This window comes from Netta rufina, assembly GCF_964035555.1.
Source record: "Netta rufina genome assembly, chromosome: 20".
NCBI classification, from domain to species: Eukaryota; Metazoa; Chordata; class Aves; order Anseriformes; family Anatidae; genus Netta; species Netta rufina.
Window position 1 is genome coordinate 3340835 of NC_140144.1, and position 16892 is coordinate 3357726.

General features: G+C 55.3%; 1 protein-coding gene across 1 annotated transcript in view; it reads left to right on the forward strand.

Annotated features, from left to right (window-relative positions):
- Positions 1-547: 547 nt before the first annotated feature.
- Positions 548-16892, forward strand: part of LOC311217065 (uncharacterized protein) — a gene marked incomplete at both ends in the record, with an annotated part of 71540 nt that continues 55195 nt past the window's right edge. The window contains one exon of the mRNA XM_084298802.1: positions 548-644. Coding sequence (XP_084154928.1) covers positions 548-644 — 97 coding nt within the window. The remainder of the gene's footprint in view (positions 645-16892) is intronic.

Consider the following 16892-nt stretch of genomic DNA (forward strand, 5'->3'; position numbering starts at 1 on the left):
CAGCATGGGGGGGGAGGGGGGAGGCGGGTTTAACCCCTGCAATGCCAAGAAGGGGGCGAGGAGAGGGGGGATGGAACCCTGAAGATACGAGAACAGCTCTGGCAGGAGGGTTGGGGTCCTTCCCCCAGCCCCAAATGATAGCATTTGGGGCTGTTTATTGGGGATAAACACCCCAGTAACAGCTGCATCAACATTTGTGGGTTGTTTTTTATTATTATTATTTATTTATTTATTTATTTTGGGGGGGGGGGTGCAATTTCCTTTCCCAACGCTGCCCAAAACACCCGCGGGGGGGTGGGGGCATCATTAACCCCTGCGCCCCCGGCTGCGTGTGCACGGCCCGGCAGTGAGGGCGGGGGAGGGGTTACGCGTGTGTCCCCCCCCCTCCGTGTGCCGGGGGGGGGGTGGAGGGAGGGGAGGGTGTCGGGTGTCCCCCCCCCGCCCTCCCCTCCCTGCGGGGGTCCCGCGGGGCGGGGCGGGGGCGGGGGCGGGGGCGGCGGGCCCGGGATGCGCCGTGCCGGGAGCGGGGCCGGGGCCGGGGCGCACGATGCGCTGCGGGGCGCTGGCTCTGGCGCTGCTCTGCGCCCTGCCCCTGGGAGCAGCGGGGCTGGAGCCCCCCGAGACGGGCTCTGGGATGCACCCAGGTAGGAGCTGTACCCCCCCCCCGGGGGTGGGATGGGAGGCGGAGGAGGAGGGGGGGAGCAAAGGGAGGCTCGCCCGGGGGTCCCCGCTCCCCACGCTCCCCGCCGGCCGGTGGGGATGCTCCGGGAGAGGAGGCGAGGCGGTGTCCGCTAGGATGCACTGTTCAACCAGGATTGCAGCCCCGGGCACGGCAGTGTGGCTTGTCCTCTCCTGCAGTATCGGGGCTGCCCTCCCGGCCCGGTACTCGGGGGTCCTGGGTGTTTGGAGGGGGTCCCACCTTGCACCGTCCCGGGTCGCGGCTGGTGCTGGGACGGGGGGGAGCTGGGGGGCTGGCAGGCATGTCCCTGGGGGGCTGCAGTTAATGGGGAGTGAATCTGGGGGGGCTCAGTGTGGCTCCAGGGGTCTCGGTGGCAGGACAGTGCTGGAGGGGGGTGCGGTGGTCTTGCTGCAGGAGCAGGGCAGCCAGAGTGTGCAGGGCTCCCCGGGTGTGTAACACAACACAACATACGTGTAACAGAACGTAACGTGTCTGTGCAGGCACGAAACTTATGTTTGGGGTGCTGTGACATGTCTCCACATCCCTCGTCTTTCCCCTCTGCGCCTGGCCACTGTTGGAAAACTTTCACTGAAACTTTTTGGGAGCGCTGGGCCCCTTCTTTCCCAGTGCCAGAGGCTCCTGTCCAGGCTGGGGGTCAGCGGGGTCCTGGCTCCCCACACAGGAGGGGGCTCAGGACTGGGTGGCCAGGTGGAGGCTTCAGGCGAGCAGCTTCCAAAATTTGGAGCGTGGGGCTGGGACGTGTCACTGGCAGTGGTGAGCTGGGGGGAGCACTTCCACCGCGCTGATATAAAAGAGATGTTTGCTGTGCAGGAAGCTCTGGCTGCTTGTAAGACAAATGTTACCCTGCCTGCATTGTGCTAATGCCTATGGGTCCTGCTCAGAGGTGGTGACCCCGACGGCACAGCCCCTGCCCGAAAAATGAGTGCTTGGCCCAGGGCAGAGCGTGCCGGAGGCTTCCCTGGAGCCTGGTCGGTGGGAATGTGGTTGGGAGAGGGAAAGCCCCGAGTTATCTCAGCGGAGCTTAACTCCGCTTGAACCTTGGCTGGGAAGCGAGGCTGCAGCCATGCAGCCCACAGCCTGGGAACCGAGCTGGGAATCGCATTCCAGTGGCTGAAATTGGTGCGAGATCCAAGAGTGGATAAGGCACCGGGGGGATTTTGGGGTGGAAGCGAGGAAGCTGGGAGTTAACAACTGCGGGGAGGTAGGGGGCTGTGTGCAGGGTGGGAGCAGGGCTCTCCAGGAAGCCTGGGGACAGCCAGGTGTGTGGCTTCACCTTCGATTGCTGCCATCTGTGCAGGTGCGGGTCATGGGCTTGGGTAGATTTTTGCCAGCTCTGAAGTGTTGCAGGTCCCCGCAGGAAACAGGGTGTGGTGCCACAAATACATGGGTTCCTGGGGCTTTCACACAGAAGAAGGCAGCTCTCTGGGCTGAGGCTGTGCCCCTGCTGTGCCCCCCCAACCCCAATAAACCACAACTCCTCCATCCAGTGCCCGGCTTCTCCTGTGCACCCTCAGCTTCCAGCTTTCTCCCCTTTTCACCAGCTGACGGGGTCCTGCCTTGTACCCAGCCCCACATTGGGCTGATTTCATGTGGTTTTAGGGCTGAGCAATGGCTGTTGGTCTTCTGCTTGGGTCAGGGGAGCAAGCAGTTGGTGGTTCTGCAGCATCACCACCATGGGGTCAGTACCAGCCCTCATCCCTTCCTTTGCTTCTATCTGGAGGAGGGTTCAGATGGCTTGTGCTCAGGAGAAGGCAGTTGGGAAGTTCCCAAGCCCCATGGGGAGCTTTGGGCTGTCAAAGCAGGAGGTGGCCCATCCAGGAGGGGAACTGAGCAGTCACCAGTGTTGTGCTTGCAGCTGTCACCAGCAGATGCTCAGTAATGATCCCAGGAGGACGGAGGGTGCCAGAAATGGGTGGGAGCCGGACCCAGGGCACCAGGGACATGGTCCCATCCCTCATGAGCACATTTCCCCACGTTTGGGTTGCTGCAGCCCCAGCTGAGCCTCACCCCTCTCCCCCCCTCACCCAGATGTGCCCGCAGGGGTCAGGATGCTGGGTTTTAGGAGGAGGAACCATAACTGCAGCCCAGCCCCCCAGACACAAAGCTTCCCAAACCGGGAAAATTCCGTCTGCCAGCGCAACCCAAAAATGCATGTGCATGAACAATTTGCCATTAATTAAAGCTTAGAGTCACCCAATTAAAATCGGCTTAATTAAGGGATGAGTGGCATCTGAAGATGCAGCACTTGGCTCTTGCAGATGGCATTTCTTGCTCGAGGGCTGGTGAAAGTTGTCTTTCAGTAATTTATTCTCCTGGAGATCTGGTGCTCTGAAATGTCACATCCAGCATCGTGCAGCAACCTCCTCGGATCTGGGGCCTTACGCTGGGGTGCGCTTGTAGTGAGGATGTGTTTGTGGGCTTGGGAAGTGAAAAATCTAATGTAGATATGTAAAATCAGGTATGAATTGCAAGGAGTTAGTGCTGTTTGTGTGTGTATAGAGCTGATGTTCTATACCGTATAGATCACATCAGTCTCTGTGTGTATACCAAGCTTACAAAATCATGCTAATCTTAACAAGTTTGCAAGTCAAATTGCTTAAGCACCCAGAAATAGCAGTTCTGGACTCCTCATGTCATCTACATCTGACCCTCCAGTGCATGCATACTACTCTGGGTCCTCAATCGTGCTGTTATGTGACCTTATTGCTTTTTTTCCCCCTCACAAGACCCCAAACCACACTCTCAAAGTGGCCTGAACACAGGGGTCACCGCCTGCCACAGAGCAGCTGTGTGCTGGTCCCCTGGGGCTGCTTGCCCCTGTGAACGACAAATTTCAGGCTCGAAGGAGCTCCGAGAGCCTCCAGCAAAGGGCAGAGCCCGCCAGGAAATGTTCACAATGCAGCTCCTATCCCAGAGTACTTCAGAATAAGTAAGAGAATGAAATATGTGGGACAGCAGGGATATGGGCACGGGGTGGGGGTCGTTCTGGTGACCCTGCTACAGCCAGCCCCTGGGTCTGGGGGACAGCCGGGCACAAAGGGTGCTTGTGCTAAGGGTGGGAGCTGCTGGAAACCCTCAGGGCTGCAGAGGGGGAGCGCTCTGCCGGCAGGTCGGGGGTCCCAGCCCCACAGAGGGGGGATGGGGATGTGCCCTGGGAGCTCACTGACATCCCCCAGTGCTCTCTGCTATTAGGGTGGTGGATTGCTGTGGGACCTGTGGGTGGGGGATGTCGGCTCCTCTCCCCTGCAGAAAGGAGGAGAAATAAAGGGAGAATGCTGCACAGTGGTTTCTGCAGTGAAGCAGCATTTCTGTTTTCCTATGTGATGTGAAAAAATGTCCTATTGTACCAAAAAAAAATGGGAACAATGACAAAGGTGGCGCACTCCTGGGTGAGAATTGCCTTCGCAGCTGGAAACCACTCTGTCACCTGCCTGAGCTCGCTGAGCACCACCTTCCAGTGCAGGATCTCATTGCTCATTTGTCTGCCAGGTGGCAGTGCCCCCTGCCCCCAAATCCTCTGGTCCTTCTGTCCAGGACAGGGCTGTGGGGGTGCAGGGATGTGGGGGGTGCACACACAGAGCCCACTGCATCCCCGGGGGCGCTTCTGGCCGTTTGGGTTGAACGCTTGTTGTACGCCTGCCTCATGGGGAATTGTTTGAAAAATTTCAGCCAAACCGTCCAGCAGCTTCCAGGACCGCTGCCTTTAGCCATTATTTGTGATCCTGTGAGCTGGAGCGCACACCAGAGGTTTGGCAGCATCCCCACGCAAAATCCTTTCAGATCAGGCCGAGTTATAAAAACTTAAACCTTTCCTCTAGCAGCGGGCCAGACACAGCCTCATTTCCTACTTTCCCTGTTGTTTATTGAAGTGCCCACTCTCCGTGCCAGCAGGTTGGGTCCAGCTGTGGTTGGATCCGGCAGCCCGCAGCCCCCAAAATTACCACTGCCCAGAATTAATACGGCCAGGTACCCCTGCCTTCCTTGCAGCCAGGGATGCCGGTGCCACTTGCATCCTTATTTTTCACACATAATGGGTCAAAGTCATTGCTTTTAAATTCCAGCGTGCTGGGAAAGGGTTTGAAGGGTAAACATGCACTTTTCCTTGGGGGGAGGACTTTCTAGACAAGCAGCGTAATGGACAGTCTGCGTGCTGCAGGTTTACAACTGCACAAACCCCGGCGGGCAGCAGGGCAAGATGATGTATGCCTCGTGCCTGGGTGAAAATAAACACCGTGAGCCTGGCTGCTTTGCCTCAGCCCCTGTCTGTCTGAGCACAGGCAGACGTCTTCCAGCTGCTCTCGGGCGCCTGGAGCTGTTGGGAGACCCCTGGCCAAATTCAGCATCCCTGGGGGGACACGGGGGCTTGGGCGTGAGCCAGGGCTGTTGGCTGGGCTGCGATGCAGCGTGGGGCTGCTCTGTCCCCTCCTCGTGTTGGGACAGGCTCTGGCATGGCCCTGTCTTTGAGTTTCTTGCAAGAAAGCCACCGTCTGCTGCTGTTGAGCGGGTGCCTGGTGATGCCCCCACTGCATGGGCTTACGTAGCCGCTGTCCTCCTCCTCCTCCTCCTCCTCTAGCCAAGCAGCTGGCCCCCCCGGTGTACGTTCAGTATGTGCTATATAAACAGCAATCTCCGCTCTCACAAACTCGCTGCAGAGCCGTGGGGCTGATGTCAGGCCTGGGTGGGCAGGGGATGCTGGCGTTAATTCCGCTATCGATAGCTGCGAGTGATTAAGGCTCAGCCCCGCTCCCCCCTGCGGGATGGGGGGCGTTCATTCCTCAGGGTTTTGGGGTCGTTTGAGGTTGCTTGAGGAGGAAAGATTGGGAATCCCATCCAGCACAGCTAGGACGTGCCTCAGCATCCCCATCTGTGGGACCAGGGAGCTGAGGGTAGGAGGCACAGCTCAGATGCAGGTGCCTCCCCCCCTGCCTGGAGCTGCCAAAGCTGTGGCTGAGCCTCCTGGCACCTGCTGCTGCCCCGGCTGCATTGGAGAGCTCTTGGGGTGCCTGCTCCATCCGTCCTTTGAGCTTGCCCCTATCTCTGCGGGGTTTCTGCTGCTCGGTGCTGAGCACACTGCCCATCGGCAGCTCCTGGTGCTGCAGGGCTGCCCCAGAGAGGATGCTGAATGTGCTCTGGGCTGGTCCTGAAGAGGAGAGCTGGTCCTGAGGTGTCCTCGCTGAGCTTGTTGGAGGTCTGGTGGATACAAACTGAGGTTGCTGAGAGCTCCTGGAAAGCAAGGCTCTTCCTTTACCTAACCGGGTGGGGAAGTAGGGGCTTCCAGAACCTGCCTTAGTCACTGTTGGCTTAGAAATCCCTACCAGGAGCTGTGTTCTGGAGGCTGCTGCAGCCTTGGCAGTGTTTGGTTCCCAGGCACCTTCAGTTCCTGCATGCCCCGAGTTGTTCCCCCCTTGCTGTTTCCCACCCAACCACATCCAGGGGACAGGGGCACAGATGGATGGGGACATCTGCACGGGATGGTGGCTTCCGCAGTGAACCACATTCGATTAACCACAATGTGCACAGAACAGGTTGGGCTTTTTGTCCCTAAATTGCCCTGGCTCTCAGCAGCAGTCTCAGGCTGGGACGCGTTGAAAGGAGAGCACCAACCCGAGCAGAACGGAACATTTCCCCAGGGCAAACCTCATCCGCCCCGGGCTGCGCGCTGGGGGTGAATGGCTGCTCCCTGCATCTCATCGCAAGGTTGGTTTTTGTGCGTGCTCTGCTCCCTGGTTTTTAAAAAAAAAAAAACGTGCTGGCCGCGTGCCCTGCCTTCACCTCGCAGGGCGAGCTGGGGGCAGGCGGTGAGGTTACCCCCTCTCTGCCAGCTGCTGGCAAGGGGATTCCTTGTCCCCAGCGTCCCTTCATTGTGCGAGGGATGAACCCAACCCGCAGCCCCTCCGATGGATCACTCAGCTGAAAAGCTTTGCTCCCTTGTGGCTGTCGGTTGGGGGGAAAAAAAATCTGCGACAGCATCCTCCTCCCGTGCCTTTCCCACCCCAGAGCTCACGGGAGCAGCTCAGCGACAAAACCCAGCTTCTGTTCAGCGCACGTCAACCTTGACAGCTTGCCGCTGTCCCGTGATGATGGTAATTAGTGCAGCGCTAATTACCCAGCTCGAACTCTGCCGTGCCCACCAGCTGAGCAATCCCAGTAGGGCTGGAGGCCACCGGAGGTCCCAGCCCGTTGGTCCCCACCACGACCACAGGAGGTGGATGGGGAAGCTTTGCAGTGGGGTTTCTGCCTGGGAATGCAAAGGGGGAGCTGGCTCCGAAATCCCAGGAACTTCATTGCGCTAGGAGGTGGTAAAACCCAAATCCCTCTTTGTACAGCCCTCTGTTTTGATACTTGCTCATTTTTAAGTCTTTGTGGCCGCGTTGCCAGTCCAAAACACTTGAACAGTCCATGGAGGGTTGCAGTATTTATTTCCTGAGTACCAAGACAGGTACGCGCTGCCCTGCTTATTTCTGCAGGAAGCAGGTTCGTAAATCTCATTGTAGTGAAAAAGAGACATTTCTGCCCAATTCCCACGGCTCCCGGAGGGGGCTGGGGCTGAGCTGGCAGCACCACCTGCGCAGCTGAGCCAGTGCAACCTTCCTGAACCGTGTTAAGGACCTCCCCAACCAATTAATCTGCACAAGACTTTGAGAACCTGCAGGTTTGCCCTTGGCAATGGGGTAAGGCAGGTCCCTCGCAGCATCTGTGAGGAGGAGCAGGAGCAGGTGGTGCTCCTGGGGACGGGCAGGGCTGGGTGGAGGAGCTGGTGGCATCCCCTGAAGGGGCCAGGGCTGCTTCTGCTGGGGCTGCACCTTGGCACATCAGTTTGGGGACGTGTCATGTAGTGCTCGGAGGTTTAAGTGTCCTTTTTGCAGTCCCCCCTCGAGCCCCAGCAATCTGATGAAGGGTGTTTTGTCATCTGTCCCAAACGGCTGTCCCAGGGCTCAGCAGCACTGTCCCCAGTGCCACCAGAGAGCTGGCACAGCCAGGGGATTGGAGAGAGCAAACAGGGCCGAATGCACTGATTTTTATTTATTTATTTATTTTTTAATAAATGAAAAGGAAACCACTTTCAGACTAAACTATCAGCTGCAGCCATCCAAAAACGCAGATGTGGCTCTGAGCTGAGAAGGCCAGATCCTGCCCTGGCCAGGGGTGCTGGGGGGGCCGGGGGCTGGGAGGTCTCTGCGATGGGGAAGTTTGTGTATCAGGGAGTAAACCAGGGTTTTTGACGTAGTCGAGATCTTCATAAATGAGTTCATTATTTGAAAGATGGAATTGATTAGTAGATAAATTGGCAGAAAGTGGAGGTTTGTTGGGAAGGGATCCTAGCCCCACATCAGAGCTAGCTGGCAGCGCCTCCCCCACGTCTTTGGTGTGCTTTCGGCACAAAAACTCAGTTCCTGCAGTTGACACGCGGGGGCTTTTCTGCACAAAATATTCCTGTAGAAATCATATTTAAGTTCTCCATTGAGAAAAGAGAGATAATCCATTCCTTTCTGGGCCAATTCAACCCCAAGCACACTACATCCAGCCGGGAGGGACACTTTACAGCCCGAGGGGTGTTAGGTGGCTGTGTCACCCCACTGTCACCCTGCTCCCTGTCCCCGTGGGTGGCTCCCGGTCCCAGTGAGCAGGGGACAGCTCTGTCCATCCCAGGGATGGATGCTGCCCCACGGGGTCCCTCCAGATGAATTATGATGGTCCGTTGCCACAGCCCTCTTTCAGAACGTTTCACTTGTGAGGAATGTCAGAATATCCTATTTCTGATCCAAAATCTCTCAGCGAGCAGCCTGGCTATTTTTGAAGCATCACTGTTTCTGCCAGCAGGTTTTCTCTGCTCTGAGAACAGGCGGATGGGGCAGAGGCGTTGAGCGTCTGGTCACCCCGGGGCAGTGGGGCAAGGGTGGAGATAGCTCCTGAGGTGGGATTTTGTGGGGTCACAGGAGTTTGTTGAGCACTGGGGGCTTGTGCCAGGCTGGATGAGCCCTGAACGTGTTGCAGCAGCTGCTTGCATCAAGGGATTCATGTGGTTCCCTGGCCAGGTGGAGAGCAGGAGACCAAGGGTTTGGGCAAAGATTGCAGGGTCAGCTGCAGGCGTGGGCACAGAGAGCATCCTGCAGGCAGGGGCAGGCAGTGGTGTTTTTTTCCTGCACTCCTTTCTTATGGAAACATTCCCCATGTGCAAAAACGTACCTCTGAAAGCCATCAGAGAGTGTTGTGGCAAGGATCCGGTGCTGGTGCTGAGCACTGGGAGGCTCAGTGTGCATGCACCTTGCCTCCTCCTGCTCCAGGGAACCCATAACAGAAACATCTAGGTTGGGAGAGACCTCCAAGATCACAGAGTCCAACCTCTGACCTAGCACTAACCAGTCCTCCACTAAACCGTATCACTAAGCTCAACATCTAAATGTCTTTTACAGAGCTCCAGGGGTGGTGACTCCACAACTTCCCTGGGCAGCCCATCCCAATGCCTCACAACCCTTTCAGTAAAGAAGTTCTTCCTGATATCCAGCCTAAACCTGCAGTGGTGCTCAGCAGGGAGCTCTCCTTGTGTTCAATGTCTCCATGGGCTGGGGGCAGAGCTCCCCTCCTGCACCTGCTGGGAGAAAGGGGCAGGGGCTGGGCACAGCTCCCTCAGGTTAGTCTGGGGGAAAAAGAGGAAAAGAGGTGATTACTGTTGTTGTTTTCACCAGAGTGTAAGCAAAGGACAGATTGTTTTGTCTTGTTTAGTCTCCTAAAAGGATTTGAGTAGCAGTTGCAATTTTCTTAAAGGAAAAAAAAAAAATAAAGATAATTAACTTTTATTTCTTGAAAACTGATGGCTCTAACAATGAGCATTATGCAGATAGCTCGCAGTTGCAGAGTGGCTGTACTCCAGGTTGGAACATTTAGGGAGGACATAAAGTATTTCTGCTGGGATGTGGAGGAAGAGGAGCGGCAGGCAGGCAATATATCCCAAAGACATCCCAAAGCCCCTTGAAGCCCCAGACCTGCAGGGACGGATGAAGGATGATTTCTGCTGCCGTACTGCGGGAGGCTATGGGGGATGCTGGAGCAGATCTTATCACAGCAGCTGCAGTGAAAACCAGGATGCTCGGGGTGCTGGGGAGGCACCGGTGTGTGCTGCAACCTCCTCTGTGACCGTGGTTCTCAGGGAATTGAACATCTGCAGCCTCTGAGGTCAGGATGGGGCTGGGGAGCGGAGGGATGGGGTGGCTGTGGCACACGGTGGGGCTGGACCCCCAGTTCCTCACTTTGCTGTTTTGTCGTTTCTGCTGCTCATTTCCCCTGGAGAAGCAGGGTGTGATGCCAGGCAGCTGCCTGCCTCCCCTCCTCCTGTCATGGCTCTGACTGCGAGATCGCTTCACCAGACAAAATGCAGCCAGGCGGTAGCTGATGTTCCATTAGCTCCTCTCTTCCTCTCTTTTTTTCTAACCTGCTAGACATGACATATCAAAGAAGTGCTGTTCCTTCACCAGCTTCCCCTGCCTTATGCTCCTGCACTCCCTTCCCCTGCCCCTGCAAGTGCCAGCACTGCTGCCTCTGCACAGCCCTGCCTGGGGGGGAGCAGAGCCCTGCAGCCATGGGGAAACACCACGCCGAGAGGTGTCCCCTCTGCACGGACACGAGTTGACCCCGAGGGGCACAACTCCAAGGAGAGACGTGCATTGACCCCAGGCATGAAGGCCTTAGGGTTCTAGGGTGGCAAAGTGAGAGGTAGGGAAATTTATTTTGCAGGCAACCTGCAAAAAACCTTCCTGAAGCCACCCGAGGGGCAGGTCTGGCCTTCTCTGTCTGGGCTGTCAACTTTTCAACAAAAATCTGCAAATTGGTGTCAGGCTAGGTCTGGAAATTCCTGATGAATATGGGAAATAGCTCCAGCTGGAATTTGAAATTTCTATTTTTCTCCCAAGTATGTGCCTCAAAATGAATTGCTGAGGTTAAGTTTTCCTTAAAAAGGGAGGTGGGGAGGGAGCGACTTGAAGTCCTTCAGCCAGAAGAATGCCGCTGGTACAGCGGGGTTAGCAAGGACCACAGGGATCACTCTGAAGTCAGCCAAAATACATTTTTCCCCACAGTGCAATCCCTAAAGCACAGGCTGGTTCTCACAGCCGTGAGGCTGGCACGCTGCGTTTCACATCTGCGGCTCTGTGCGTCTCCTGGCAGGGAAGGAACATCTCCATCCTTGTGGTGGAGCTGGGGAACGTGGGCGAGGGGTGAAGCTGCCTCAGAGCTCGGGGATGTTCTTTATTGATTTTTTTTTCTGCATTTCTTGGGACTTTGGTTTGGGTTTTGCTGTCTTCAGAGCCATGTTTTTGATGGCAGCTTCCCTTGGGTAGCAGGCGGTGTGCGGGGCTAACGAGGCAGGCTGAGCGAGCCGGCGTCCTGCAAAGGCACCTGGCACAGGGAAACCTTCAGTGTGACAAAGTGACATTATGAACACTTCTCTGAGTCCTGGAACAGGTCAATTAAAGGGCTGGGTTCTGCCTTGGGAATGCCGCGCTGCATTCCTGGGTGTGCAGGGGCTGAGCGAGGCGCGCTGAGGAGCGCTGCTACAAGGTCATTAACGTGCTATTAAAAGGTCATTAAAGGGGTTCTGAAGTTGGATCCCGTGAGCTTTGCGTGAGCAGGTTTTAAATGACTTCTGTGCGTTTCTTTCCTCGCTGGAGCTTTATGAATATTTTAATGATGAGAGTGGAGAGAAAAAAAAAAAAAAAAAAAAGAGAGAGAAAAGAAAGATTTGGGCGAGAGAACCAGGAGGGAGACAAAGGCTGAAGCCTCTCATGCTGTTGGTGCTGCCTGTGGGGGGACCCATCTCTGTGGCCACCTGCAGCTCGTGGGATGCTGAAGCATCCTGCTCAGACCTGCTGTGATTGAGCGCTGGAGGTCCACGATGCATCCCCACTTTGCAGGAGAAGCCCTTAAGCTGTTAAATGTGCTTTGAGGGAAAAAAAATAAATAAATCTCTTTTTGTGGGTCTTTCTAATAAGTGGATCAGGAACTGGCCCACAGTAAGCTGTTTTCTGAATCTTTATTACTGGTTTCATTTTAACACCCTGCTCATGCTTTTCCCCTGCAAGTGAGCGAACTTCTGGGACTCCTACACCTTATGTAATAAAAGCGCTGTTAATTTTCTTCCACAGCTCCACTGGTTTTAATTGTAACCTCCCACGTTAGCTGTAAGAACCCATGTGTTGGCTGTATACATTACTTAATTCACTGCTGGCCTGCCTCACGGTCGGGGTTGTGGCTGTGTCTCAGCGGCTGGGAGGACTTCAAATCCAGCCGAGAAGGTTCTTCCAGAGGGAAGGTGTTTCTCCTAATTCAGCCACAGGTGTTGGTCATAAAGGAGTAATTAAGCAGGAGACCTCCTGTGCCTTATTCTTTGTAGGAGTCAGATCAAAAAGTGCTCAGTCTCACACTGTGTTATGGCTGCTGATCCATACCTGATGCTGATCGCATCAGTAGCTGGAGCCTGACCTGAAGCCAGGTGGTTGCAGCCTCTCCGAGGCATTAAAGCGATGCCCGAAGGAGCTGCCCAGGCTGTCCCCAGTAACGCTGTGCCGGCCTGCATCCCACCCAGCCCTTCGTTTCAGACATGGGAGCTCCTTGCCTTGCAGCTCCCTGCACCTCCCGAGCCAAACATGTGCAGACGTGGCCGTGGATCCCACCCGGCCCGTTTTACACACACGGGCTGGTATTTCCGCCCATCTCCCTCTCCCCCTGCACGGCCCCTTCGCAGGGAACAGCGTCAGCCCTCGCTCGTGACCTTGACCCCCAAACCTCGCCTCCCCTCCTCCCGAAACAAGGAGCATCTGGCACGCACGTGCCTGCCTGCTGGCAGAGCTGCGCTGGTGCTGCACAGGCGTTTGCCCTGCTCATCCTTTTGGGATGTGTTTGCAGCCCCACAGCGGTGCTTGCTTATGGCTCGGTGGCTGCTAGGGGGACATAGGTCCTTGGGAGTGGCCCCCCGGGAGGTGGGTGTCTCAGGCATCCTTTCAAGGTGTTCAGGAAAAGTTTCCTCCAGTGAAAGGGTCTGGTGGCTGTGCTGGGAGTTATCAAGGGTTTGACTGTCGTAGGGCAAGGGGTGCTTCAAAATGACTCCAGATGTTAGGAGCCAGCCAGATCTCCTCTGGTGCGCGGCTGGCTCCCAGCCAGGGAGCTTGGTGGGAGCTCTTTTAGGGGCCCTTTGGAAGGAGGAATCAGCTTGTCCTGGTGAATCCCCCATGGTTGTGTGCTCTGAGACCACCACAGACACCCAGACGTCCTGTCTCTGGCACAGCCTTGTCCTCTCCTGCCCAGACGTGGGGAAGGGGAGCAGCCCTTCTTCCTGGGCTTTATCCAGGTGCTGGGGACCATTCACCCCTCTGCAGAGGGGGGCAGTCCCCGAGCATCTCCTAAGAGCTTCCCTTTCAGGTGGTTCACTGTAGCCATGAGATCGCCTCCAAATTCTCCTCCAAACCTTGGCATTCAACCTCTGGCTTGGACCATCAACAGGCAGGTTTTCCAAGCTTTCCTCTCATGCTGTGAGGCTCAGGAAGGCTAACTGAAGAGACCCAGAGCTGTTCACACGTCCAGTAGCTGGAACATTCAGTCTTTGTGTCAGGAAGTTGTGCTGTCTACCAAAGCCAGATCTTCAGAGCAAAGCAGCAGGTCTGAGGCCCCCGTGTCCACCCTGTGTAGTTTTTATATTTTTTACATTGGACTGGACTTCCATTGCACTGGATGCTCTTCATGTTTGGAACATTAAATGTCCTCCAGAGCATTTCTGCTGGCTTATTGTTGCCAGAAAGGCATCTGTTTGTGTGGTCCAAGACTACTCTGCAATGCCATCTAAAGCGCACTAAGTGTAGATGACCGAGGTGTTCACAGCAAAATGCATTCCCGATCCTAATTAAAATAACTTGTGCATGAGTTTTTTTATTTGCTGTGCTTATTTTCCACCTTCAGCAAGAGCTTTCCTGTGCAGGAGCAGGCTGTGAACACGTTAGCATGGACTAACATTTTCCAAAGCGAGCCATTCGCAGAGGAGATGTGAAGGGTGCTGGCTACACACTTGTGTCTTTACAAAGGAGGTGCGAGGCTGGCAGGGCTGATTTTCAGCCTTCATTACGTGTTTTTTTTTCCAGACTTGTGGATCTCCAACCCAACAGTGGTGCCCTGGCCTCTGGGCTTGTTGCTGCTCGTGGCTGGGACTTGCAGTGCTGCCGGGCGTGTGGCTGCAGGCGTGCTCCTTGCACACGCAGCCCATGCAGACAAGCACCAGCTTTGCTCGGCCCCTGCTGCCCCCGTCCCACTGAAATTACAGCAGGGCCCAGGCTGAGCAGGCAGGGGAGCCAGAATGGAGATGGAATAGGATGGGGAGTACTGAGATAAATGTCCTGATGCAGCAGCCAGAGCCTGGTTGGCGTGGGACTGTCCTCGCCCCTTCCCCATGCTTGGAGAGGGCTTGAGACAGCCCCGTTAATTGCTCATTTGTTCTGTCTGCTCTCCTTCTTAATACCAGCCTATAAATTTTGCTGTGCAGAGCGTGGGTTGATGTGGTTCAAGTTCAAGGTTGCGAGCAGCATGGAGAAGGCTTCTTCTTATTGGGGTTGTGCATGGGTTGGTGCATGGCCCTGCCCCTCTACAGGAGTTGAAAGCCCTGAAGAAAGAGATGGGCAGCAAGGTTTCAAGGTTTTCTTTTTTTCTTTTTTTTTTTTTCTTTCTTTTTTTAACTTAAAGGGATGCTTGTTGCTTTGCCTGGATAAATGAGTAGATTTTTCTTCTCATCTCAAACCTGAAAGTGGGTTAAGCACGTAGGAGAGCAGTTGCCTCTTTTTTTTTTTTTTTTTTTTTCTTTTTTTTCTTTTTTTTCTTTTTTTTTCTTTTTTTTTTAAGCCTGTAACATCACCAGTTGCCATACCAAAGACGGCACAGGAACTGCTTGCTCTGAGTGTGGTGTGATGATCAGGAGACTGCTGACATCTCCGGGTGGTGATGGCTGTGGTGTTCAAAGCGACGCCCTGGGTTTGTTGCTTTTGCAGCTCCCACAGAGCAGAACCAAGCTTCATCAGGAGCTCCTCAAGGATCCCCACACCCCAACAAGGATTTCACTTTAGCTTGGCCAAAAAACATGCACGTGCTGCTGTGCTCCCATGCCACAGGGCTCTCAAGGCCTTCACCTGGATGGGTTCTTGTGCCTCTTCCCCGTGCCCTTCACCTGTGGCTTTCTGAAAGAAAGTCAGGGCCCGTTGCTGCTCCCGGGGGGGTTAGCACCCAGCTCGCCCAGTGCCATGGAAGCTCAGTTCCAGTAACAGCCCATCCCTTACTGGTGCTGCCAGCAGCACTGTGCTCTTGGGACTGTGGCTGAGCCAGCTCACAGCACCACAGGGAAGCAATGGAGGAGAGCGGCTCTTGAAACATAGGAATTGGGCAGTTTAGGGAGAAGAGGCATTTGACCCTGGTTTTCCCACATTTTATGGCAGTGTCCTGGTCTCTGGGACATGGCAGGAGAGGAACGGCTCCACTGACTTTGCATGTCTGGAATTTGGCCCTCTATTTTTCAGATATGATGTTGGACGACAATGACTGGGTGTTTGGAGATGAGCTGGTTCCTTAAAGCATTTGTTTTGCTGCAGGTATGGTAAGAAAGCATAGCAGCTCGAGACAAATGGACTTCCTACATTATTTTTTGTTTCCTTCGAATCCAAACTAGGGAGAGAAAAAAAAAAAAAAAGGAGAAAACAAAATTAATTATTTATTTATTTTATGTAGGCCTGATAGAGCACTGAATTGTGTCGCAAAGGCTGGGAGTGCTGCTGCAAAGCCAGCATGAGCGATTGCTGCAGCAGCCTCCAGGACACTTATCCTGCTCTTGGGGATCGAGCTCACCCTGTCTGGGCTGTGCTCGCAGCAACCCGCACGCTGCTCTGCCCATAAACCTACCGGGTAGTGCTGGGGACAGGCAGCAAGATGTTCTCTGCCCTTAGAGCTGCAGGTGCTGAGACCAAGTGTGAGCACCCCGTGGTGTGTGCAGCACGCCGGTCTCGGGGAGGAATTTGTTCTGTCCTCGTAGAGCTGTTCCTTATCAGGGCTTTTTGGGGAGAGCTGTGCTGTGGCAGGGGGTCTGCAGAGCTCCTGAGAGAGCTGTGGAGAGGGGTTGGGAACTGTAGGAGATGTAGATCCAGTGGGGTCCCTGTTTTTGGCTGCCCTCCTCCCTTGGGAGCACGCAGCTTGCCCGGGCAGGGTGTAGGATGCCTCTGGATGCCCATGTCTGTGCCACGGGTCTGGGCATCCTCAGCACAGCTCCAGGAAGGAACTGGTGGAGCCCATGGCAGCAAGGAGGGCTGCATTGCCCCGCTCGGCTGCAGGTGCTGGACGTGGGCACCAACCCTGCTGGGCCCAGGAGGCGTGCGAAGGTGTCAGGGCTCGCCTGTCCCACGGGGACGCTGTGAGGGTGTCCCCAGGTGCCCGCCAGCCCTGCTCCACCCCAACACGCCCCGATAAATGTGCTGGCAATGCCCTGAGCTGCCCCCTTCCAGTGCCACACCATTTTCCTCCTGTCTGCCTTCCTCATCCTGCTCGCAGTTTGCCCACAGGGGCTGGGCCGTGTTGGTGAGACCTTGGCCTGGCTTTGGTGCTGCTGTCCCCGGGTTATTGGGGTGGACGACCCTTCAGCAGCTGGCAAAGCACAGAGCCACTGGAGCTAAACATGAAAACCCCCAGATCCGCAGTTCGGTGGGGCTGTCTCACTCTGTGGCACTATGATACAAGACCAGGTGGCAAGGATTACTTTTCACAAACTGAGAACATTTTAATGTCTCAGGAAAAGAAACCTTGAAACCTTGCAGCAGAAGGAGTTCTCCCACTGTGATGCTGGATGCAGTATGTGGTTAAAAAAAAATCCTGGCAGTTTTGGAGCACTCTGTGATACATTGCTTCAGTTTAGTGAACCCTTCTTTTTCAGCCTGGGAAATTAGCCCATGGCTCCAGCTTTCCTCTTTCCTCTTAATAGTCAGACGAGGCAGCAGGGCAGTGATCACTTTGGTGAAGCTGGAGAGATGGCAGGTTGGGTTATGGGCCAAGCGGGCTTTGGGCTGGAGGAGTTCTGGTGCCTTCCAACCTGTACGTGTCTAAAAAGAAGGTAATTTGTGTGGTCCTGATCACAGGAGAGTCAGCTCAGTGTGTTGTTCTGAGCCATTACAGCAGCTTGGTT